This window comes from Cyrtonyx montezumae, unplaced genomic scaffold (assembly GCF_038088225.1).
Source record: "Cyrtonyx montezumae isolate F1298 unplaced genomic scaffold, pur_monq_1.0 scaffold_25, whole genome shotgun sequence".
Taxonomy (NCBI): domain Eukaryota; kingdom Metazoa; phylum Chordata; class Aves; order Galliformes; family Odontophoridae; genus Cyrtonyx; species Cyrtonyx montezumae.
Genome location: NW_027071992.1, coordinates 2,542,521 through 2,567,345, shown reverse-complemented (window position 1 = coordinate 2,567,345; position 24,825 = coordinate 2,542,521). Strand labels below are relative to the sequence as shown.

Below are 24,825 nucleotides of genomic sequence, written 5' to 3'. Positions count from 1 at the left end.
ATTGTGATGGGATACAATGAGAGAGAGAGCGTTTAGGAAAAACATTTTATTTCAGTTGGCCGGTTGTTATTTCTGAAGAAAAACATACCACTTGAGGCACAGAGAAGCTCCCACTGATCCTCGAGGATTACCAGATCTGAAAAAGATTTGTGTGGCTGAGGTACCTTTTTTTTCCTCAGCTGTATCAATTAGTCTAAAAAAACACAACTTTCTCTACACGCTTTCAGAAACTGTTTGTCCATTTTGCATTACACTCATTTTGATGCACTTTTCTATAGCATTATGTTGAGTGATTTCATTGGAGTTTCTTGAGCCTTCTCTAATACAGATGAAGTATTTTAATATATCTTACTGACATGAATGATCCTGGGGCAAGATGTAAACCAAGGCAAAGGTAAAATAGCCTGTTTCAGTTAGATTTATCTCAATTGTTCTTCTCACTGTGATCCAGGAACATCAGAATTAACTGGCTAGCAAATAGTTCTTACTTAGATTTGCATATGATAACATCAGTTTGTGAGTTTCAGCAACACATGGTGCTTTGTATTTGCCAAGAATGGGTCACTTGGCACCCTGAGCACAACCGTGCCCACTTAAATAGTTGTGTGATGCCATATAAACATACAGATTTTCTTGTGTGAAAGAACACAGGTGTTGTAACTACAGCTGGCTGTATGCTCTTTCACATCTGTGTCTCACTGCAAAGCTGCTTTCCGTGATGAACGTCCATGAAATCAATATGAACGCTGAAATACAAAGAACTGCTTTATTTTAATAGCTAAAAATGATGAGGGGAATTACAGGGTTTTAAAAAAGAATTCAACTGGAAAAGGATGTTAAGTCCTGAGAACAATTTGGTGAGACTCTAGATACTTACAAGAATCTGAAGAGAAAATATTTGGCTGTTTTAAAAAAAAAAAAAAATGTGGTTAAAGATTAACTTCTTCTCAAGCTTTCAGCAAAATACATATCTAAAACCAATCCTACTTTCTTTCCATCCATGAAAGTTCTGATTTTTTTTCTTTTTGTATGGACTTATTTTTTGCATTTTGTTATAGAAATTCTCACACTCCTGTACAACACCTAGAGTGTTGGCAGGTGTAAATTTTTGTGCTGATTTAACTGCTTTTTTTCATTCATATTTTAGTGCTGCATGAAATGGTCTAGAAGATAGTAGTCAAATGATATTCTTTCTTTATATTCTGTTTTACAAAGAGTTTGTGTGATTTACATGTAAGATGGCATCTGATAATAGTAAGTAGGTTCACACCTTTTTAGGTAATAAATATCTACAATGGAAAGTTTTCAGGACAGTTTCCAAAACACTACTGCTCTGAGCCAGGGAAAGAAGCGATTGCATGTAGTTCATACTTCTTTAGATATCCTTTAGGACTTCGTTGTATGTCAGAACTACTGTGTAAACTGTAGCATGAATGATGAAAAAGGTCTTTAACAGTTCAGCTATCTGTCAGGCGGTGTGCTTTATAATTCTCTGGATTCATTCATATGTGCTTGGCAGCAGGCAGACCTGGAGGGCAGCTGCTAGTTCTATGCTCGGTAATCTAGCTCAGGACCCTTTCTGGTCCACGTATCTTCCAGTAGTTTTTGAGCAGCTATTGAATGTTTCAGTAAATAACCAAGGCTTAATGGAGGCTGTTTTTTCTACAATTCTTATTGTTTATATGGTGTTACATTGCACTGGAAGACAGATGGGAAGTTAACTATTATTACCTTTGAGGCTTCCTCTTAAAAAAAAAAAAATGCACCCTAAAAAAGGTGAAGATGTTGCCCAGATTCACCTATTACAATTAAGCACATCAGGTAGTTCAGGATTTTATTCCTTGCTCTCTTGGAGTTGCCTGATGCAGTGTGTCCCGGCACTGCTGTGCCATGGCTGCTGTGGAAAGTGAGGAGAGCAGTGCAAGGTGAGCTCTGTAGTGCAAGGAGAGAATACCTTTCAGGAGGCTTGACTGCTTGAGTTTTGTAAATGTTGTTTACAAGTGTAACTGCAAAATTTATTGTAGGGGGTAGGAGAGAAAAGCTTAGCCCCTCCCTTGATTCCATCCTAGTTCTCTTCATCCCATCAAGCTAATGAGTGTGGTGAAGGGCTTCTAAATGGTATAGACCTGTGTTTCAAATCGTATTACACTTGCTTCTAAAGCAGTCTGTGTGAAAGTTGGAGTTTTTAGTTTGTGAAGTTACCTTTTAACTTCCAGGACCTCTTCCTAAACTGCTTCTTGCTCAAGGTAGACCAAAGCACTTAAGTCATAAAATTAATGAAAGAAACCACTAACTATGCACAGTGGTAGATAAGGTTTCACAGCTGTGAGGTTTCATTATCTCTCTGTGCAGAACCGTTCCAGAAATAAGCAGTGAAAGGCAAAGATTTGTGGTAATTTTCCTACTTTCACATGGTTTTTAACAGTTTGAGTACATATCCCAGTCCTCTGTTGCTGATTTTTAATTTTTTAATAAGCTGTGCTTGGTTGGGGAAGTGGCCGTTGTGTTTACGAACACAGCAGTGAGTTGTTTCCTGGCTTGATACACAGCTGTTTGGCACAGGTGAGGGCTGACAGAGGCGATTGCAAAGCCTGCTGTGGTTTCCTGCTTTCCTCCCCATTGACCGGTGTGCACTTGCAGAGCATCTAACCTTCTTTAGTCTTAGAGCTAGCTGTAAGCCACTGGCATGGAATGCTGGTGGGATGCAGCAAGGTGTATTCTGTGCTCTGATCTGCTGCCTCTGCCAAGCACAGGTCCCAGAGCTGCTTGTGTGAGTGATGCATGGGTCTCCTGTGATGAGTCGGTGCCATTTGGGATCTCCTCTGCAGCACAAATTCTTGGCTGACCAGACTTAGTTGCTTTGTGTGTCTTACTGTAGTCAAGTCTTTCATTTTGTGTTTTATATTTATTGTATTGTTTGCAATATATTCTTCCTCTTGAGCGAAATGTCAGAAAATGTTATCCCTTGACGTTAGGAAATGACTTATTTTGGGTGTGTGTCTATACAGATGTTTGAGTATAATAAAGAATATTTTTTGTCAGTCCAAATCTATTCAATTGTACTAAAGCCAGAATAATGTAGTTGCTCATTTTCTTACAATTTTCTTACAGAGTTAAAAGTTCCACTGTAAGCCAGTTCTGAGACATGGGTTTGGTTTCTGAGACAAGGGCTTGGGTTTTTTTGTGGGTCGCACTATATGTCTTCTTCAATAGAAAAAGCGTTAAGGAGCTCATACTCAAAACAGTAAGTAGCAAAATCTTCGTATCGAATATCTGGAGATAAAGGACTTATGTTTACTTAGCTAGGGGTCCTCAAGGGCACAGCAGGATGAATGTTTGAATTCTCTTTGCTCTGCTGAATTTGTAATTTATTACTGTTGGTTGAGAGATCAGTGTGCGTTCCCCACTGCTTTCAACTGCTTTTTCTAACTTCCTCTTGAGTTCAAACTTAGTGCGGACAACTCAAGACTGTTTTGTTAGCCTGTGTAAGCTGCTGCAACCTTATCTCTAAAACATGAGATTTTTACAACCTGGTATTATCAAAACACTTTTTTTTTTGTTACAGTAAATCACCTGGAGTGACTAGCTTGAAGTCCTTCTGGCTTTTGGGAGAATTCTGACTGTCTTCTAGAGGAACATTTGGCACTCATCTCTTGCTTGTAATACTCATAATTGCTTCAGACTGCACTGGTCTCAGTGCTAGTGAAATGTCTCTCATACTGCTGATGTAAAAACTTGCACTGACAAGGATAGTGTGGTGGGGGTTCCTTCCCTAGTGATTTAGAATTCAGGACTTTTGAGTTTAGCATTTTAACAAAAAAGGGGAAGACAGTTACCAACTGCTACGTTTTTTTTCTCCAGATGTTTCCTCTAAGACAAATATCTAGGGTTTTATTATGACACAGAAAAAGAAAACCTCACGCCAGTAAGATGAGAATGGTTTGGGCGTTTTTTTTTCTGTTCATTGTTAGATCTAACAGCCAGTCAATCAAATACTGTGGTAGATCGTCTGGTAGTTCAGATGGAACATGCCTGTGCTTGTTAATTAGAGCTGCTCTCCTAAGCAGAGTATTAAAGAGTTTTATTCAATGTCCTCTTGAATACAAACTAAAAATAAGATTATTTTAAAGTACTCTTCTTGTAAATGTTATACATGGGCTTTTTGACTTGTTCTTACGAGAAGCAGCAGGCTCTTCTTATGCTTTCCCTTGAAACTGGTGGCAAAACACATTCTGGCTTGAGAAGGAAAAGGATCAAACCTACAGTCAGGATTTAGCAGCAGTGGGACAAATCCCACAGCTGTTACTTTCATTTCTCTCAGGCAAAATTCCCATTGCCCTCAGGGTCTGGAGCACAAATGCTGTAATTACCCTAGCTCTATTCTGAAAATATTCTCTTTTCAGTGTACCAAATTTCATTTAATATAAATGTGCATAAAATGCCACAGATTAAAGCCTAATGTAAAGAAAGTCAGTCTGACTTTTTTTTTCCATGGATTTTGAAGATGTGGAAGTGAAACACTTAGGATCATCTTGTCTGAGGACTATCACAGGGCATGGAATTTCACTCCATAATTCCTGGATTAAGCTCATAGCATCTCGGTAATTTTAAACATGTTTTTGATTTGTCCAGACTACTCTCTGTAGTACATACTTAATGAGCATGACTTAAATTTTACCCATTCACACATCTGTTATAAAATAAGACTTGCAAATTTAGTAGCAAAAATGTCTGTCCCTCCCCTCCCATTTAAGACATTTTTTAGTGTTTGGTTATGACAGTATATTCTCACCAGGTTATTTTCTACCATTACATTCAGTCATCATTTATAGTGCAAATGAAAGATTAGTTCCAAGCTACTTTGGTAAAGAACTTTTTTTTTTTCAGGGCTGCTAGTTTGGGTATCTAGTGTGATGATAATTAGAGTTTCTTGTAAGTGAGAAAATGATATGGTGACAATTTCAATTGGATGCTCTGTTGTTGTAGGAAATTACAACATTTCAGATACAGAGTTTATAACCCTGATGTCTGGGTGTATATATACATTTTATTAGCAAATCATTAAGATTACAAAGCTATGCATTTAGAACTTTTATTAATTTACATGTTTATACATGTAATTACACCTTCTTACAGTGTATGAAGTCAGATTCAGTTTGTGTTTTCCTTTGTGTGCTTGTTTGCTCATTTTAGAGGTCTTTGTTGTTTAGTTTGAGGTCTTAGGCCACCTTCACTGCCTTCATACTCACCCCTGGAAGCAGAGTTCCTCATTACCTCTTGTGCTTGTTCCAGTGGCATTGCTGATGGTACCTTAAAGAGCTTCACAGTTATTGTCATGGTCAAGGCACTATTGTGAGCAGAGGCAGCATTGTGATTCCTGTGAGGAATGAGTTGGGCCAAAAATGCAATGACAAAGCAATTAAAATTTTAAGGTAGTTTAAGGTCTTTTTGTAATAGGAAGGTCATGTGGAAGACAATTACAAAAAGCTGAATCTGAGGATAGCACTCAAGATTTCAGTTAAATATTCACAGAAATAACTAAAACCAAGAACCAGAACTATGTTAGGTTCGATGGTGTGATGGTTTATTTGTCACAAGCAGTGAGTACCATCTGCTCACTCTACCTCTGGCTTCAGCTGCTACTAGGAATTCAAGAGGATTCCTTGCAGAGCAGGCACATTTTACTGGCATACCTCTGCCTGCATCATCCAGCATCACCAGCTAGAATCCAGCTATAAGCATCAAAAGCAAAATAATTATTACAGTGTGAGTGCACGCATGGAACAGACGTGGTGATATTTAATCTTATCTCACTTTTTTCCTAATACTGAGAATTTATACTGAGATTCTCAGCCATTTGTTGTCAATGTAAAGCTTGTCTTGTAATAGAAATATTAGGGAGATGTGTGCTTAAAGTACCTTTTTCTTCACATTTTTCTTATGATACATCTCTAATAGTTTCTTTCATTGTATTGTAGTTATGATTTGCAGAGGGAATGTGGGGAATTTTCTAAATTATGGGAAATTATGTCGGAAATAACAGTACTTGAAACTTGGTGCTGGTTTTCTAATACCAGTTAGTAATTTGCTTACTTGAAAGATCCTTTGCTACCATCTTTATTCTGCCATGCTGTAAACTGCATCTTTATTTCATCCAGAGATGTAGCAGTGCAATTTAATCCCAGCGTGACAGACACAAGTTTTCTTCCGGATTACTCTATTGCAAGATATCTGTCTGGGAAAATAGTAGTTTAAACGTTTGAAATTAAGAAAGTGTTAATGGGCATGATAGATCAGAAGTGGGGGAGATAGGGAAAAGGCCCTTGACACTTGGAACAGTTATTCATTAACTTACCAGGCACACGAGAAACATGGGAGGACTGTTCTGCCATGGAGGATCTGTGCTGTCTAGTACCAGACCTTTATACCAAATTGGAAGAATTGAAAAATACGCTTATTCCATATGAAGTTGCCTGTACTCCCTTTGTTGTCATCTTGTTGGGTTTTTGTGTGTTTGTTCATTTGTTTTTCTCTTGCTTGTCTTCTATATAGTAATATGTAAACCACGCGGCCATTACTGTCACAGGAACTCTGAAGAGCCATGGCATTTGATCTTTGAAAACCAAGGGTATATGAGTGCACAGTCCTGTGAAAACCTCAAATTGCAAAAATCATTTGTAGTGAGCTATAGAAGCATTTGACAGATTACGTGCAAGTATATGCATGTGTGTTTCATTATTTGATTGCCTTAGGAGACTGGTGTTTAAGTTGGCAGATCTACTTATTAAAAGCAAAGCTCGTCAGTTGGCAGGCTTGCAGAATGCCAGAAGGAAAGAGAGAACAAATGCTGAGAGTAAGAGAATATGTAATGCACATAAAGCATGGAGAAGTTATAAAGCAGGCAGGAAAATGTGGGCTTCGGTGTGGTTCTAATTTGTTCTTTTGGGCTCAAGTTGATAGCCAGTATAAAGTAAAAGCATGAAGTTATTTAATTTCAAGACAAAATCAGTGTTTTAGAAAATCTAGTTTTCTATCATTGTAAGTATAGTTTGGTCACCTTTTTGTGGCCTGTCAGAAGTCTTCCATCCATGCTTATTTCCCTGTCTCGAATGAAAAAAAAAAAAGCTTTCTCTGAAGCTTTACAGAGTGCTGTCAGATGATGCTGTAAGTGGACACTTTAAAGCTTGGAAGCGATCTTAGTGTTGATTAGCTTGATTCACAGCTGCAGTATTGATTCCCAGTATATGTTAAGATTCTGCATGTAATTTGATGGTACGTCATTTGTAGCTACTCTGTAGGGGGAAAAAAAAAAAGAACAACAAACACTGCTATAGTCTCTTTGCACAGCAGTTTAGAACATTCCAAGGTTTTGGAGTCTGAACAAAGCTGAGTATATGTGTCTCCAGAGGAGTCTATACCTGTGGCTTATCACTTGCTTCTTCTTCTAGTCACATCTCTTTGCATCCTTCTCCAGTACAGATCAGAATATTCACTTAATGCTTTGTGTTTTTTGTTCCTGACTGGATGCTGTTAAAATAACCGGTAGCTCTGCTTTGTCTTTTAAGATTTTCTCAGTTTGAGAGCAGTGTTTGAAACATGGGAAAGCTAACTAGTGGAAAGTTGACTTGACTGATGGGATGAAACATAATGGAAAGAGAAGCAGAAGGGCTGTCTCCCCTGAGAAAGTAAGAAAGAAAAAAAAAAAAGCATTTCCCTTTAAACAGGACCTAGCTTTAAATGATTGCTCAAATTGATCTCTCTAAAAGAGGCAATTACTGGCACATTTATGGCAGATTTACCAACCCTTTGGGAGGCTGCTGTGTATGGATTCTGAGTCTTGCAGGAATTAAGTACGTGGTGGGAGTAATGCTTAGGTGAGTTAGACCAGTTGTCAGCTGTATTTACTTTTTTTGAGGAATTTTGCATTGTAACTGTCTGAAGTTCAGTGAATATATATTAGGACACAACTCTTCACAGATGTATGCACAAGTTTGGAAGGGTAAAACTAGAAAGGAATAAGTACAATGGTGCTGATCCTGATGCATCAGGCAAGTCATGTGAAGTACCCTCAAAAACAGGGAGTCATAAGCCTATTTAAAAAATCAGGTCAGTTTAAAATTTATGCATTCTTTTTCCTTCTGTTCTCAATGGGAACTAGTTTTCTGGAAGGATTCTCCGTCTGGGAATCGAGTGAATCAAGTGAGCCATCCTTATGCTTCTTGGCATGGCCCACATTACAATAAAATAAAGAAAAAGAAAGATAATCTCGCTTGCCTTTCCTTTTTCTAAAATGTCAAATAAGGAAAGAGGTCTATTCTTCTATTGGGGTCAAATAAAGGTAACTCTAACTATGGTTCTTTGTTTTGGCAAGATGGTGATGGAGGGATTCCTCTGGAACAGGATAACAGAACAGACATGTAAGAGTTCATTTATTTTATTTTAATTTTATTCTTTTTACCCCAGCAGCATAGCAGTAAAACAACTAGGATGATATACCTGGCCTTTTGACAGAATAGCAACCAGTTCCCAATCCTTGCTGGCCAGCGCTGAAGGCAGCACACTCCTTCCAACCTTTCAGCCTCACAAACCTCCACCCATTCCTTACTGAGTCATAGCTGGAAGACTTTTTTTTTTTTTTTTCAAATTGACCACATCTTGTGCTACTTAGGCAAGTATTTTTACTTCTGTTGTCTCATAATCAGTGTACTTGAACAAGTGAGTGATTGCAGCTTAAAGATATCTGTACATATGTGGAAAAATCAGATTTATGGGAAGTGTCATCCTTTTTTCAGATGCAGATAGTTGGTCTTCTAACTAACCTGACTTTTTGACCAGGGCATACTGTTGTTTTTTTGGAGGAGGGGCCTTTAGTACACTTGCAGCACTTAAATATATAACATGTTAGTGGCATGTTCATTTATTCAGTCAGTACTGCCCCAGATTTGGAGAGTCAGTGTGAGGCCTGATCCTTCAAATTTCTTCAGTGAAGTTGGAGTGTACCTGCATCAATTGTGTGGTTTTTCTTGTTACAGAAAAGGCCAGCTCTGGGTGACAGAAGGGAAGCAGTTGCTCTGCGTGTAGCTTGCTCGCCTTTGAGTCTTTGTAGAAGGCATAATAAAATGGCAGAGCTTTGATTTGATCACCTTAGATAATCACTGGGATCATGTCTAGTCTCAGTCATATGCATTCTTTTTTTTCTTCCATGCACAACCCTTCTCCAGGTTAGGTTTTCCATGATCTTGTACATAATATTTTTGCAATTAATTCAGCCTCTTCTGTTCATCCTCACTCCTTCATACCATACTTATTTTCAAGAGGAATATTTTTTTTAATTTAAACCTTAATAAATGCCTTAATGCTGTAGTGTTGAATAGAATTTGCAAAACGATTTATTTGATTCAAGTGCTTTATTAATTCTACAGGTTTCTTACAGAGAGGCTTTAGCCTGCTTCTTCTAGTATGTTTGCAAGTGATTACTATCAATGCAAGCTGAAATCCTGCACCATATCTCCTTACCCTTGACTTAAGTTAGTCTTTGGCTTGCAGATGAAAAGGTAAAACCAGTTAGGTTTTCATGCCAGCTTTTCGTTGACACCATCTTTATTGTTCTTTTCAGTTTTTTTAAAACTCCCTATCAACAGATTTCTCACTGTGTGAATTTCTGCAGCACAGTGTGCTAGACAGTAAAAAATGAAGTTCTTTGTCCCTCTGCAGCCAGTTAAGTCTCTGACTGCTTTGCAAAGGTCCATGAAATTAATTCACCACTTTAACTGCTAGGATCTAAATTACAGTTACTTTAGCTGTACAGTATGAATAAAGTTTGATTTATAAGAGAGGCCTGTAAGTTCATGCATAAAGTGCCTATACTGCATATTCTCTAACATCTTTTTTTGTATAGTGTCTTCATAGTGTGAATTAATGGGATGAGAAATCAACACTGGTTTTACTGCGTAGAGAAATATAGACAGGTGTATGACATGGGTCAGAAAATCTATTATGAACAGACTGAGAGTTCTTTATATGAAATTAAAGATGATGGTGGGATTAACTCTCTGTAACTCCAGTTCAGGAATTTCCAAGTAATGTTGTTGTTTCTATCTGTGTCAGATCAGTGAATGGTTTAATGGCAGTAAGGATTAACCCAGTTTTACTTTCTTAAAAGATTACATTTATCTAGATCCCTGAACTTTTTTTAAGAAGGAAAAAATGCTTGATTTGAAATACATTAGTTTCCAGAACTAAAAGAATTCCTTTTGATGCTGGATTACTGTTACCATTGTTTGCTTTTTTTTTTTCTTGGTGACTGCTGTGAACTCATTATTTTTAACTCTGTGTACTTATAAATGTTTCCCATAATTCCCCAAAGATGAAGGAACTGTTTTGGCTTTTATCTGTCAGCAGCTTCTGCCAGCACTTTTTATGTAAATCTTCCAGATCTAAACAACTTGACTTCTCAAGCACAGTAATACACATTATCTTTTTCTTGCTGTAATGGAGAGCTTATTCTTTCCCTCTAGAAAGCTTTCCAACAGATTCTTTGAGAGTATTCTGTATCTCCACCACCTTAGTTAATTCACTGCAAAGAAATAGCAATAAAATACTATTTCAGAGCAAAACTGCATACTGTCCTGAAGTTTAATGTATTCTGGTTACTGTATAAAAAGAGAATGCTTTAAAAGACGCTTCTCAGGTGGAGTCATTATTACAAAGTGGTGACAGCCTTGCATAAGGTGGGAAATAAAGATAATATTAGAAGGAGTAGGAAGGAGTAAGGAACAAGGATCTGGTGTAGGTGGCACTGGTCATTTTGAAGGGAATTCCAGCTTCCCACTGAATGTCCATGCAGCAGTCGTATTTCTGTGACAAGAAGATGCTGCAGGAGTACTGCTATTAACCATCATTGTGCTTATGTGAAAAGAGAACTGAGATAGTAATCTTGGTAGGTTTGTACTCAGCCATTCAAAAGAGATTATGGCAGTGCTTGTTAAGTAAAGAGGGTGAAATGCCTAAAAATAATAAGGGAACTTGGCATTATTGGTGTCGTTTTCCCCATGGAGGTCTTTGATATCATCTCACTGTTATATTCTCCACAGTCTTGCACAGAAAAGGTCTAAGATGGTACTGTCTGGATAGAATCAAAGTTTTCAATTGCTTCTTGATACGAACCTGAGATTCCTTCCCTTTAAAAGATGGGCATCTTGTCTCTTGCAAATGGTGACTGTTTCCAGGAACAGACAAGTGTCTATTTCCTTCTCCACTTTCTACAAAGACCTAGAAAATAAGATGTGGAACTAAGTGCTTCTGCATGGTGTTGAACATGAAATAATAGGGAATCATAGACTCATAGGGGTTGGAAGGGACCTCAAGAGATCATCGAGTCCAACCCCCCTGCCAAAGCAGTTCCCTACACCAGGTCACACAGGTAGGTGTCCAGGCGGGTCTTGAATATCTCCAGAGAAGGAGACTCCACGCCCCTCTGTGCAGCTGTGCCACTGCTCCGTCACCCTCACCATAAAGAAGTTCCTGCTCACATTTGTGGAACCTCCTGTGCTGCAGTTTCTGTCCGTTCCCCCTTGTCCTGTCTCCACACACTGCTGAAGAGAGTCTGGCCTCGACACTTTGTCCCCTGCACCTCAGATGTTTATAAACCTGGATCAGGTCCCCTCTCAGTCTTCTTTTCTCAAGGCTAAAGAGACCCAGTTCACTTAGCCTTTCCTCATAGGGGAGATTCTCCAGGCCCTTCAAGGCCTCGGTTTTGAAGGGGGAAGTGACCAGAGAAATAGAAGCTTCCTAAGAGACCATATACAGAAATGTGCTTATATAATCTGATTAATGTTCATGACAGTAAATACCTCAATTGTTCAAGTGGGTTGTGAGCGGTGGGCACTGCATGCTGAAGCAACCAGAGTACATTCATGGGAAAAATGCTAAATCTCGACATGAAAAGAACTGAAATTTCATGTGCAACTTTAGTTCATAGTTGTCTCATGTTTTGAGTTCTTGACAGTATCCTGTGATACTGGTGCTCCTTTCTTGTAGTTTTATTTCTGCCTGTGTGGTGTGGAAGACAGACATGGAGTTCTCTTGTGGAGTGACTGAAGTAAAAGTCTATTAACCTATGTATAGTCTGTTTAAAATAAAGTACACTTTTAATACAGTCTGACCTATTTTTATTTGAGAATGCAGAAGTTACTAGTATATTATAGCGTTAATGTCTTTGTGAAAGTTTGTGGGAAGGTCAGTAAAACAATTGGTACGATTTCTCAGAGATTTCTTAGTAGTTAATCATAATACCAGAAAGGGAGGCAGAACTATCATATAGTTCTTGTTAGATAAGGGCTTATAAGTACTTCTGCTGCAATCTAGATGTTTACTGACAGTAATACACCTGGAAGTTGTATGGGAAATCTGTTAAGTAGGTTCCAGATGCAGATGTCAGTGGAACATGCTATTTCCCTTCACACTTGTGCTATCCACAGTACACTTCACTATTCAGTGCTTTATTTTTTCCTTCTTTGTGTCATGTATGATTTCATGTAAAATCATTTCCAGCGAGTATCAGCGAGGAACAATTTGGCAGAACTACTCAAATTTTTCTGGAGCTCAGCTGTTTTCTAGCTATGGAGCTGCTGTCCTAAAGGAGGAAGGGATGTACACAGCCTTCCCTTGACAAGAAAGGCAGTATTTGTCACTTCACTGGGTCTAACCTTCCTCTCCTTGCTGTTCCCTCCATGATCCTACCCTGCCTTGTGAGGATGCAGTAAATGGGTGCTGCATTCTCTCTTAACTGCAAACTGCTATCTGGGAACCTGCAGATATCCACAGGAAACAGCGTGTGTTCTCATATAAAATGTTTTCTCTGTCTTCAGGATCATGCTGTGAGAAGTGTTTTTATTCCCAGTTTAGAGACGTCAGCTGCTCTTCCACTTAAACAGGTGACAGGAGCTGTGACAACTGCACTACATGGTGTGCTCTGTGAGAAAGTGTGGTCTGTGAGAAAGAAGGGTAAAATACACATCAGCCTGTGAGCCCCAGAAAACTGTGGGAAGTATCTCGTTGAGCCCTGTGCTCCAGTCTGCTGTGCACAGTATGGCCAGTGCCTCTCTCACCCTGGCAGTAAAGGAAGCCCCGGTGCCTGCTCACAGCTCCCAGAGCACTTGAACTGGGTTTCTCAGCTTATGGGTTGCTCTACTCTGCTTAGTAGGAGGGCAGCTTATTTTATTGCATTCTAATTTATTTTGTGTATTGTTGTTTATCTGGCAACACTTTGAAAGGTAGTTTAATATACAGTTACTTCTCCCATCTTTTCCTTCACTTTGTGGAGTGTTTGATTTTGCAAAGCAGTTCAAGCATTATGTGTGTCATTACAATTCAGTGTTCTGCATGCCAGGAGATACTGTATTTAGTATTTCTTTCATAAGGTGTGCTGTGCAGTTTTTCCCTAGCATAGCTCTGCCTGTTTCTCTAATTTTGCTAATATGAATTGGAAATAGTTGCCGCCATTTCAAAACTAGAGTTCAATCATAGTTTGAAAAGAAGTACTGCAAAAGCTCACCAGTAGAGGGAAGCAAAATACTGTCTTTAGAACAGTGCTAACTAGTGGCTTTTTAAAAATTATCTGTACTTCAGTTGAAGCCAACAAAGAACATCTGTTGCCTTATTTATAGCTCCTATTTCTAAGAAGTATATTCTGTGGCATATGAGAAAAGTGCTTGACAGCTCATAATTCACAGAGTTACTGAGGTTTAATCTGATAGAATATTATGTACAGAATTCCTGCCCAGTACAAACAGTATCACTTCCCTTTCAGCAGGTGATAGGAATAGGGCTTTATGAAACATTAAATTAATGGGTGTGAAACATGATTAGCAGGCAGTGTTAGATGTATAAACTGTTGTGAAGGAGTAAAGTATTCTGTACTGCTGTTGCTTGGTGGTTTTATTTTTTCCACATATTTATGCAGCTGAACTAGTCAGACATAGCTTTTTTTTCCTTTTCCTTTTTTCTTTTCTGAGCTTTCAGTTTGTTCTATCTTATATGAATTTTTAAATTATCAGTGCAGCAGTTATTTTCTTGTGACAGAAGAGGGTAAGGAGACCTCAAATTTCTCTTGAGAGAATAGTTAGCAAGTATGAATTTTTATCTCAAATCAAAGGTTTGTGCTGTCTAGTTCTGCCATCTACTGTTTACAGATAACTTCACTGTACTCATCTGAAAGTGTCTTGGGCTGTTTCCCATTTGTTCTAGTAGTTCTCCTTACCCATGGGGTTGCAGTTGGTTTGACATTATAGAAAAGGGATGAGAAGAGGAATTTATTCTTCCAGCTCCCCAAACATCCTGCGTAATCACCATGCACGTGGTATTTCAGCATATGATATATGCTGAAATATGATCATATTATATTTCATGATCATATTATATGATCATATATGATCAGTCAGATCATTGCTTGAATGTATGTGTATGATGCTTAGAAAGTGTTTAAGTATTTAACTTACTTCAGCATTGATTTATACAGTCGACTGTGTATTTCTCCACATACTGTGTGCAGCCAGGATAAAGTAAAGTAACATTCAGTTTTTATTCCAGCGTTTTTAGATTCAGTACATTGAATTAGAATGGCCCAATCACAATATGCATACATTTGTCTTCCTGAAATTGGTTTGGAATGCCCTTTTTCAAGCTTGTAAATGGTGTTGCCAGTACCTACCTCACACACAGGATTCTGCAGATGCTGGCTTTGTGTTTTGATCAGTGTATTGGGACTGACTGAAATTCACAGTCACGTTGGGAAGGATTCCTGCTGATACCTTTTGCAATAAAAGCCTTCAGAAAAATCTTGTCCCTGTATGTTACTTACATAGGACCACAGAAGAAATATGAATGTTTTAAAAAGTGATTTAAAGTCCAGAAGCATATTAATGAATATTCTTTCTCCATAAGGATTTATTGTTATTGAGGTACTCAGAAAACATATTCTACTTTTTCAGGTGTTTCTTTTTCACAGATGAAAGAAAAAGAGGACTGACCACAAATATGATAAACTGTTTTTCAAGTACAAGTCCGTGTTTTTCTTCTGCGGTTAAAATCATCAGTAAACCATTAGCAGAGAACATTTCAGTTAAGTTGTCACTCCATTTTCTGGCACATAGTCAATGCTTGCTGACCAATGCAAGAAGAAAACTGGGCAGGCAAAATTATGATAGAAGAGTTTTCTGACAAGGTTTTAAAATCAGCAGTATTTTCATCACTTTTCCTAGTTGTACTCCAGTCACTTAATGTCAACAGCAGACATTATTTCTCCATTTGTTTTCAGAGCTTTGTGATCATTTTTACAGTATTAAATCTTGACTAGCAGACATTTTTCTTGTCTGCGTAAAAATGGGCTTCTTGTGAGCCTATGTGCTGATAGTGCTATCGGGTCAAATGTTTTTTTTTTTTTCTCTAGCACTGGGATAGACTTCATCTCTCTGTATTTTTCCTGGATCTAGTCTCCTCTAGCAGTGTTGGCTTCTGTGGTATTCTGAGTTCACAGACTCTGACTGATTGATGACATCTGATAAAAATAAAAGACAAGTAATAGTAGGCAGGCTTACTAAGCTACTCTTAATGACATGTCAAATTCACTGAAGCCTACAACTTTTATTTCACATTTTCCTATGAATATTGTTATTTTTTAAAATAGATCTTATTATATAAGTACTGGAGGAGATAGCTGAGCATTCCTGCCATTTTCAATCATGTTCAGCGCCTAGAGGAATTTAATTGCAGTCAAACTTGAATTATTACAGGTCACATAGAGCATAAAGAGAGGTTTTTTTCTCTTCCGACAGTTGCAGCTGAATTTATTGTCTGTTGGTGCGCTTGATTTATCTGTGACACACAATGACATAAACTTCTTTGTCTTCACTCTCACTTTCTTGTCTTCACCCTTCTCCACCAAAAACATTTTGTTAGTAGCAAGTAGGCAGTTCTTAATACTGTATTTGCTTGCTCTCTTGATAAAATGATAGGTAACAAGGCCAGATTACACTCATCAAATCTCAGAGTTAATTTCTCTGTGATATTTGAATTTTTAGTGCCAGACTTGTCTTTTTCTGTCTCAGTTTAACTCAAAGCTGAGATCCCTATGATAACTTCCCCAGTAGTACCTAGGTTGATAGTTGTCCTTTTTTTCTCACATGTTCTACCATAAATTTCTGCAAAGGTAGCTGCTTCCTAAGACTGTAGCCAAGCATGCAGGGAACTATGAAATGCCCCCACACTCAACGTTAGTTATTTTGTATCCCTGAGGTTCATTTTGTTCCCTGCTGGGGGGTTCACCTGTCTGTACTTCCTGTGCTGACAAAGCAGGTGCTGAGGACACTGTAGCCCTATGTAGGGATATCTGGGACATCTGTGAGGATCATCGAGCTGCCCCCTCAGCCTTTCAGAGGCACTTCCTGGTGCTTTCCAGAGCTACAGGATCCTCCTGATTGCTTTCTGAAATAACAGCTTTTCAGTCAAGAAAGTAAGCTCATACCTACGTGGAAATTTTCAGCAGTGAGTGTGGATACTGATTCTGTTAAAATCCTCTGTTGTCCACACCTTACTATGCATTGTGCCTTTGATGGTGCCACGAGAAAAGTTTTTCATGTTTTTGATAAGCCATTTTTTCCTTATTGTTTGCAAGTTAATCTCATTGAAGGACTTGGTCACCACTTGTTTGATGATGGCCATTACTTCTACATTTCTTATACTGTGTCAGTTAACTTATTTTTTTATTTCAGTTCATTTCAGTGCTGGTCACTGCATTCATGTTTGAACATACCTGTGATTTTCCAACATGCATGTGTGAAAGTCTTACGAATGCATACTTTGTTAGTGGCACATGTAAAGAGTTTATCTGATCACATATAAGCTGGTTATGATCATCTGAAGACCTGTGCTCTGAAATACCAGACCTTTATGTAAAGATGTGTTGTCATTGATTGCAATTTGTGCTTTAAATGCCGTCCTTGAAAAAATAACAAGCATGAAGTGATCTTGAGTTAGTGCTAATTTCAAATTTGTTAGCATATAGATATTTCCTGAAAAATTTCCAGAAATTGAACTGCAGCTTTTTTGTGATATTTGTTACATTTTAAGCTATTCTATGGTGTTTGCATTGTTATATTTTAACCTATATATTTTTTGAAATGTATTCATTTTCATTCTTCTTCCAGCAGTAACAGAGGATTTGGCTCAGGAACTTCTGAAGCCAAATTCCAGCTTTAAATTTCCACTTGCCGTTGCCAGGTATTAATGCTAAAATATCTCTTTTTACTGAGAACCCTTCCAAAAGGTGCAGCTGTGGGCTGGTTTCGTCTTTCACTTCATAGCTGTGTTGGCAACCCTTGAACGTTAGGTATGCTCTCATCTCCCACACGTTGTGATTGCCTTAATGTTGTTCAGGCCTGTCTGTATCACGGAGAGTGAAGAGTTCACAGATTGGAGAGAACCCTGGCTTGTGGTTTCTCTCATTGGTTCTCACTATGGCAAGGTAAAAATAGAGCTAGTGGAAAATATAGCTTTTATCATGTGTCATCAGAAGCTTCCTTACTATCTGGAGACATACTAATGGACTTGTGACTAGAAGGAAGACACGAAAAGTGTATGATAGCTTTTCAGAACCTTATTGTTTTGGAAGAAATACAGATTTGATGGGAAAAAAATGATAGCTTTAAGTGAAAAACTGATACTGAATTGTAGTAAAGGGATCTACAAAGTTGCTCAGATTCTGAAGAGTGGATTTGGTTCTCCAAACCTCTGTGCTTCACTACAGCATAATTCAAAGCAAAAGATACATTTAAAATCAGGTACTGAATGCAGGTTGCATGTTGGATTTTGTTTCCTTTCACTAAAAGTGGTCTATCTGAATTTTTTTTTCCAACTGTCTCTTAATACGCATGCTGTATTTCCTTCACCTAGTCTACTTCAGAAGTATCTTGTATTCTGGCTACAACATTCAAATTGTTTTTCCAAAACTAGTACAGTTTTCTTCACTTTAACCTCTACCATTTCCTGTTGACATGTTGAAAATGAAGGGCACTTCCCAAATTTCCCAATATTGTATGCAGATGTTGTAAAATGGCTTCAGTTCTACAAATTCTAGGTTTTGTTATTGTTTTTTTCCTAACAGATATATATTTTGTGAGATCTTCCATGTTAAAATGAATGTTATTTTATATTTCCTGCAAAAGTTGTGGAGTTTAAAGTACAAGTCAGTGTGAGGCTATCATTTAATTATATGGGAAATGACAGTAATGAATAGGAAGGTCTAGACTAGGTAGGAGGTTAAGTAGTATTCATTCATTAATAGATTCTCCTGCTTGCTTACAAAATGGAAGTTTATTCGTTGATGTTGAGCAATGTAACTGTATTTTTAGATGCATTGTTCTGACATTTCTGTGCTGAAGGTGACTAGATTGGGGTTTGTTGGTGTGCATGTGCTTGTGTGCATGTGTCTGTGTCCTTTTGCTACTGAGCTTTTACTTATCAGCTTATCAGCAAGGAGATCAATATCCTCATTTTTTAGTCAGCTATGTAAATATTTTATTTATTTAAGGAATAGACTTGCATTATTTTAAAGGCTCTCTTAATGTCTAAAATTTCAGCAATGTTCTGATGGACAGAAATTTTGGAGAAATTGAATGAGATATATGAAAGAAGAGCAGAAATCAGAAATCTTGATTTCTATTTTAATATTTCACTGCTACTTTAATATTTTTATAGCCACATTTTAGCAGAAGAGTATAGGAAATTCTCAATTTTAAACAGTGTGTTGGCTTGTACATACATGTCCTTGAATGCACAGTGTATTTTTTACATAAATATGAAGGTAAATGTTTCCAGAAGCTTTTCATTATCATTATCTAAGAATATTATTTAGGAATACTGTGCAACAAAGGGATTCAGTAGCAGATGATGTGGATGAAAATACAGTGATGCAGAGGTGTCCTGAGATCTGTATTCACTCCATTCTTTATATCCCATGTGGACAGACTGGATTGTGTAGCGTCTTCTCTCTGCAGTGACTTCCTTCCATTAAGTCTTCACCTGACATAGATCCCCATTTTTGGTTTGCTTCAGTGGTTAAGCTTTGTTTATCAGTCATAGCCCATCCCTCACATAAAAAAATCTAGTGGCAAATGGAATTATCTTTCTAAATACATCTTGCTTATAACTATTTGCAGAGTATCCCTTGCCATCTTTTGAGGGCTTGTTTTGCTGCATGTGAGAAAGCATAGTTATCTCTGCTGCCTGAAAGGAGGGACAGCAGCTGAATATGCTGGGCAGACTGTCCTTGAATTGCCATGCTGTCACCTGAAAGGTTTCAAGTGTCTGAGTGACTTCCACTCAGTGCAGGTCTCTCTGTCTCCTTATTTTCCTCTCTTTCTTTATGCAGTTTCAGTTTAGACTGAAACACTGCCTCCAGCTGGTATTATGAGATGTGCATTTTCGTTCAGAGATTATGCAATTTCTTTGCTATTACTTAAGAAAGAATAAAGTACTTACTGTAACCGGCTATGTAGGGGAGCAGAAAGTTATTTAAGTATGTAAACTGTTCTCAAATCCTATTCTTGCTTTGCTACCTTGTGAGGGGTGTTTTTATTATTTTTTATTATTTTATGCCCTTAGCTTTCTGTGAGTCTGTTAGTATGTGTCATACTTCAAGTATTTTGTTAGAATACCCTTTGATATGATTCTGATCTTTCATTAGCCTTTCAGTAGATTTGCCCTTTCCATAAGGTAGATTCATAGTTCGGGTTTGAAAGTGTTCGCATCAAATGGTGTTTCTGTATTTCATTGTGCCTCAGCAGAGGCTGCTTGGACTGCATCTGAGCCCAACTTTTATTTGATAAAGCAGATATGATGCTAAGTTAAAGGAAGTGTTCCAGAAGGCACCTGAAAGTGGTTTGAAGATGTGAAGAGATATATACATCTATCTACTTCCCTGAGTAGCTTGTTCTACATTAATAACTTTGCTTGTTCTACATTAATAGCTTCTGGTCAGCTACACTTATATGACACATGCTTTGTTTGTGAGTAGATTTTAATCATAATGTTAAGCTCTGTCAACTATCTGACAGAGCTTGAGAGTTTATGTCAACTCATTTGCATGTTTAAAATAACTATTGCATCATAAGGAAGGAAGTAGTGTGGTTTTTAAGGGAACCTATCCTCTATAAGGTATGCATACAATCCTTAGCTACAGTGCTACCTTCTATTGTTTTATGGTAGGAATCTAATATCAACTTTTCCTTTATTTTTGACAGTCTAACTAGTGTGTAGTCGTTGGTCATTTTGCTTGCCTTTTCATGCTATAAGTAGAACAGTAGAGCTCCTTTGATCTCCAGGGACTGCTATGATTTTCCATGGGTGACCGAAAAGTAACATCAGCGAGCCAGAGATCTTAGGCAACCTTTTTGCGATCACACAATTTTTTGGGCCTTCCAAGAAAAAACTTTTATGATTTAACAGATATTTTTCTCATGTCCATTCAGTTACGAATGGATTGGAAAGTAATTTGTGGTCATCATTCAGGCATTCTGCTGCTTCTTGAAAGGAACACATTTCACTACCAAAATGCCAACTATAAGTGCTTAAATAGTGCATTATCTTTCATTTTTACTTCAGTTTTCTTTGCTTCCAAACTTCTTCTGTAATTTATGTCTTTTCTACTTGGCAAATTTTTCACATTTTATAAAGATCTGTAATTGCTGTTTTAAAATAGGGTAAGTTCTCAGCGAAAATTGCCTGCTGTCTCAGTTGTGTTTAATTTTTTTGCTTCTCTGAAGGATTTTAGCTTAAAATTTTTCTGGTTTCTTTTTTTTTCCCTCCTACTTAGTTATCCTAATAGTTCTATTCAGTTGCGTATGCATGTATGCATTTAAGAAGTGCTCTGTTTGTTTCTGATGAAGTTAATTGAGCAGAGATCACCATTGTTTAGGCAACTAGCAAATTTTACTTCAGTGGTTAAGCTCTGTTTATCAGTCATAACCCATCAAAGTATGCCGGATGTTTCTGGCAGCTGTTTAATAATATCATTATGTAAACGTTCTTGTGTTCTAGGAATTCAGAAGGGTCTCTTTAAAACTTTTAAAATTATTCTTTTGGCAAAAACAGTGCATTGAGAGGTTGATCATTTCTCACATCACAGAGTTAGAACTTTTGTTTATATGATATGCTCCCTCAGAGAAGAGAGCATTCAGATTGCATGAATTGGATTTCATATTGCATGAGAGCTGCGTAGAGATATTACGCAGGTTCATTTGGATTTGCATAATCTTCCTTTCTGATTAACCCACCATTTATTCTTAAGCAGTAATTATAGAAAAGAAAATTCTTGCTTCAAAAGAACAATACTATTAATATGTTAAACTTGAATAATGTAAATATCTATGTATATATATATATAATTGAGCTTTTTTGTGAGTATGAGCTTGTTTCTACTGCTGTTCCAAACTTTTTTATGTAGTGTATCCACAGCTCCCATATGGTGATTTATTTAGCTCCCTCACCTGGTGCACACTGGATGTAAATATTTTAGGAATATTTTTTTTCCTTTCTTTCATTGTATTTCTGTCCTCCCATAGGTAGCAGACTTCTATTGTATTTTTTCTTCCTGTGTAAAATGGAGGGAGATCTTAGGACTGATTGAATTATGTGGAAAAAGAAAATGCTGCAAAAATAGAATCCTCATAATTATTTACAGCTTTCTGATAAGTTTTGAGATGTTCATACTTAGGCCTGACAAGTGAGATGTTTGCATAGTCTTTTACAGCTGATAAGAGGAACTGTTTACTACTTAAAAATGAACTGCTTTCATTTTTTGTCATGATTTTCATAAATGATGGTTGTGTGTAAGTGTAGTTTGTCTTATTTTTATTTTTCTTCTTTTACAGCTTTTTCACTTCCAGATCTTACAGAGCAGTTTTCACCTCCTGATGTTGCTCCACCAATCCTCATCAGGATAATAGAGACAATTGAGAAGAAAGGTAGGCTGATGAGTGATCTACCAATATCTTTTTATTACTTGTGTGAACCAAGACTGCAGAATTAGAGACAGAATTGACATCTCCCTGTCCTAGAGGTGCTAAGGCATCACATTACTCAACTGATAGGAAAATAATCTTGTTTAAGGTTTGTTACATTGGTTTCTGCTTAGAGGCTATTGAGAACTGAACAAAGATAGAGGAAGAAGGGATTGGATTTAGCTTGTTTTTTTCTAACCCGCTAAAACCTTCAGTTTGTAAGAGGCATTGTAACATTTAATTGGTTACAAGGCCAAACAAGTAATATTCCTTTAAATAAAAAAAAAAAAAAGAAAGAACTGAATGTGAAAAGAACTGTTTTTATTCTTCAGGAAGCAAATCTTCATTACTACTGTGTGCAAAGACAGTCAGTGATAATTTTTATGGTTTTTTTTGCTCTGCTGCTTTTTCATGTTGTGTCTCTCTGTCCCTTAGAGGCTTTCACCTTTCTCTATCTTCTTCTTTTGCCCTTTATCCCTTTTCCTGGCTTCTCTGTGATACCTCCTTCAATAGTGCTGGTGAGATTAGGAGCAGCCTTGCTACTTCAGGCCTTGGAAACAAGGAGACATGGTATTCTTACAGATACAAACTGCTGTCCTTGAGGATATGGGTTCTCACATAGTGCTGTGACACTGGCAGTCTGTTATCTTTTACTGAATGAGGAAGAGTTTGCTAATATCAGTGAGAAGGACCAGTGCTCAGCGACAGTTTGCATAAACAGTGACTGCTTCCAAGAAACGCCAGTGATAATATTTGATTTCTGCTGTTCTGCATGTTTGGGTACTGTCTCATTTCTTGTGTGTTCTGTATTTTCCCTGAATTAGCAAAATTAAAAACAGAGTCTTTCATGTGCAAGCATTGTATTGATGTCTTTTTTTGGGGTGGATTCTGAGACATGCTATGTGATGCATACATTCTCGCTTACAGGAGTGATGTGACACATCCCATTTACACAGTGAGGTTTGGGGCACTGCAAATAGTCAGTGGCAACTCAAGACTTGCCTGTTCCTTAGAGGAGACTGTACACTATGAGGTTTTGTGCTCTACAGATAGTCAGTGGCAACCCAAGACTTGTCCCTTACAAAAGGCTGTATGTCTCTGTTAACTGCATAGAGTGCCAAAGGGTGAACTTGCTTGTAACTTAGAAGTCTCTTTAGGCTTAACGCTAATTAGGATGCATCACAACTTTTGTCCTGCCCTACTCCTGACATAGTATAACTCAGACTTCTTACTTATTTAATAGGCTTGTTAAGGGAAAAGCTGGCTTCAGTGTTGCTCCTGCAAGTTATTTTCTTTGCTGTCTGTGTTGCCAAATCTTAACTTTCTGTGGTTATCACATGGAGCATTGCACAGCTTATGGGGGGCTTCTGGGAACTCAGATCATCTGTGACTAGCTCTATTTGCAGAACCAAAAGTTAGCATGTACAATGCAACCTTAAAAAGCAGTTGTTTTTAGTAGGAGGAGAGTGGTGGGATAATGTAGCTAATTTATTCTCTAAGTACTTATTTGAAGAATACAAAAGTAAGTTGTTACGCAGCAGCCACTGGAATATTATTAAGTCTCATCAATTTTGTTTTGAAGGTCTGGAGTGCTCAACTCTGTATGTGACACAAAGCTCAAGCAGCTCACCAGAGTTAAGACAAATTCTTGAGTGTGGTAAGTACAGCTCTCTTCCCTAAAGAAATAGATGGATTTTGGGGTCACCCCATTCCTGGTTTTTTTTGTTTCACCACATAGATTATATATAACTTGATTCTGAATAATACTGTAAGACAAATATCAGTAAAAAAGATTTGTAAATTTGATGCTTAATATGGATTTTTTTTTTTAACTCTTGCAGGATGTCTTTTTATGCACTGCATTGGTTCCCTTTTCCATCAATAATACTTTTAATCATTTGTTGGCCACCTGCTTGTTCAAGGATTAAAAGTTCGTCTGCACAGAAAAAGAACCAGCAGGTTTTGTGTTTGGGTTTTTTCTTATTGAAGCAAGGGAAAGATACATCATTCCTATAGTGCTACTGGATAATATTTTGTAAACAAATGGCCAGTTGTTTACTTACAGTTCTCTGAACACATATTTTTGACTGGAGAAGCAATAGCTGAACATTCCCAGTCTGGTACAAAGGTGATGGAAGGGAAAGAAAAAGATTTGAGATGATGTTGCTGCAAAAGTTTGGGTTCTCAGGCTTTGGGCTGTGAAAATGCAGTTACACCGCTAATACCACATACCCATTCTGCTTCTCTGACATATACTTCCTTCTCTTTTGGTATTACTGTTTTTATGCTTTTTGCCAGAATGTAGAGGTGTGGCAGCACCTAGCTGCACTATGTGAGATGAGGAGCTGTTGTAGGAGCAGTGCTCCACTCTGCTTTTGCAAACTGGTGTGCAGTGTGAGCATCTTTTTGCATGAAGAAACACAAAAATACAAGAGCTAGAAAATGAAACTGGTTACATGCCATGATGCCAAATGGACTAAGCAAGCAACTCATACTCCTCTCTCCAGTTTTAGTAATTACAAGTATTAACAAAATAAACAAGAGATGATGCTATGAGTTGACTGTTCCTTCAAATCAAAAGAGCATCTACTCCTCTGTTGACTGTGGTAGGAGAGTAGAAGTACATGTATAAAGGCAGACAAAGAATATATGTATGTGGTGCTAACGGCCTAAGCCCTATTTTTAGCATTGTAATTATATTTCAGTCCATATAAATCCAGATTTTTACAGCACCAATATGAGTGTAGCTCTTAATTAATCCAAATCCCAT

The 24,825-nt window shown here is 37.6% G+C and overlaps 1 protein-coding gene across 2 annotated transcripts in view; it reads left to right on the top strand.

Annotated features, from left to right (window-relative positions):
- PIK3R1 (phosphoinositide-3-kinase regulatory subunit 1) overlaps window positions 1-24,825 on the top strand; it is a 55,083-nt gene that overhangs the window by 10,209 nt on the left and 20,049 nt on the right. For both annotated transcript variants that reach the window (XR_010622421.1, XM_065739786.1), the window contains exons 3-4: window positions 21,927-22,019; window positions 23,638-23,712. Coding sequence is in view for 1 of the 2 variants with exons in the window: in XM_065739786.1 (XP_065595858.1) it covers window positions 21,927-22,019; window positions 23,638-23,712 (168 nt within the window). In the remaining variant the exon portion in view is untranslated. The remainder of the gene's footprint in view (window positions 1-21,926; window positions 22,020-23,637; window positions 23,713-24,825) is intronic.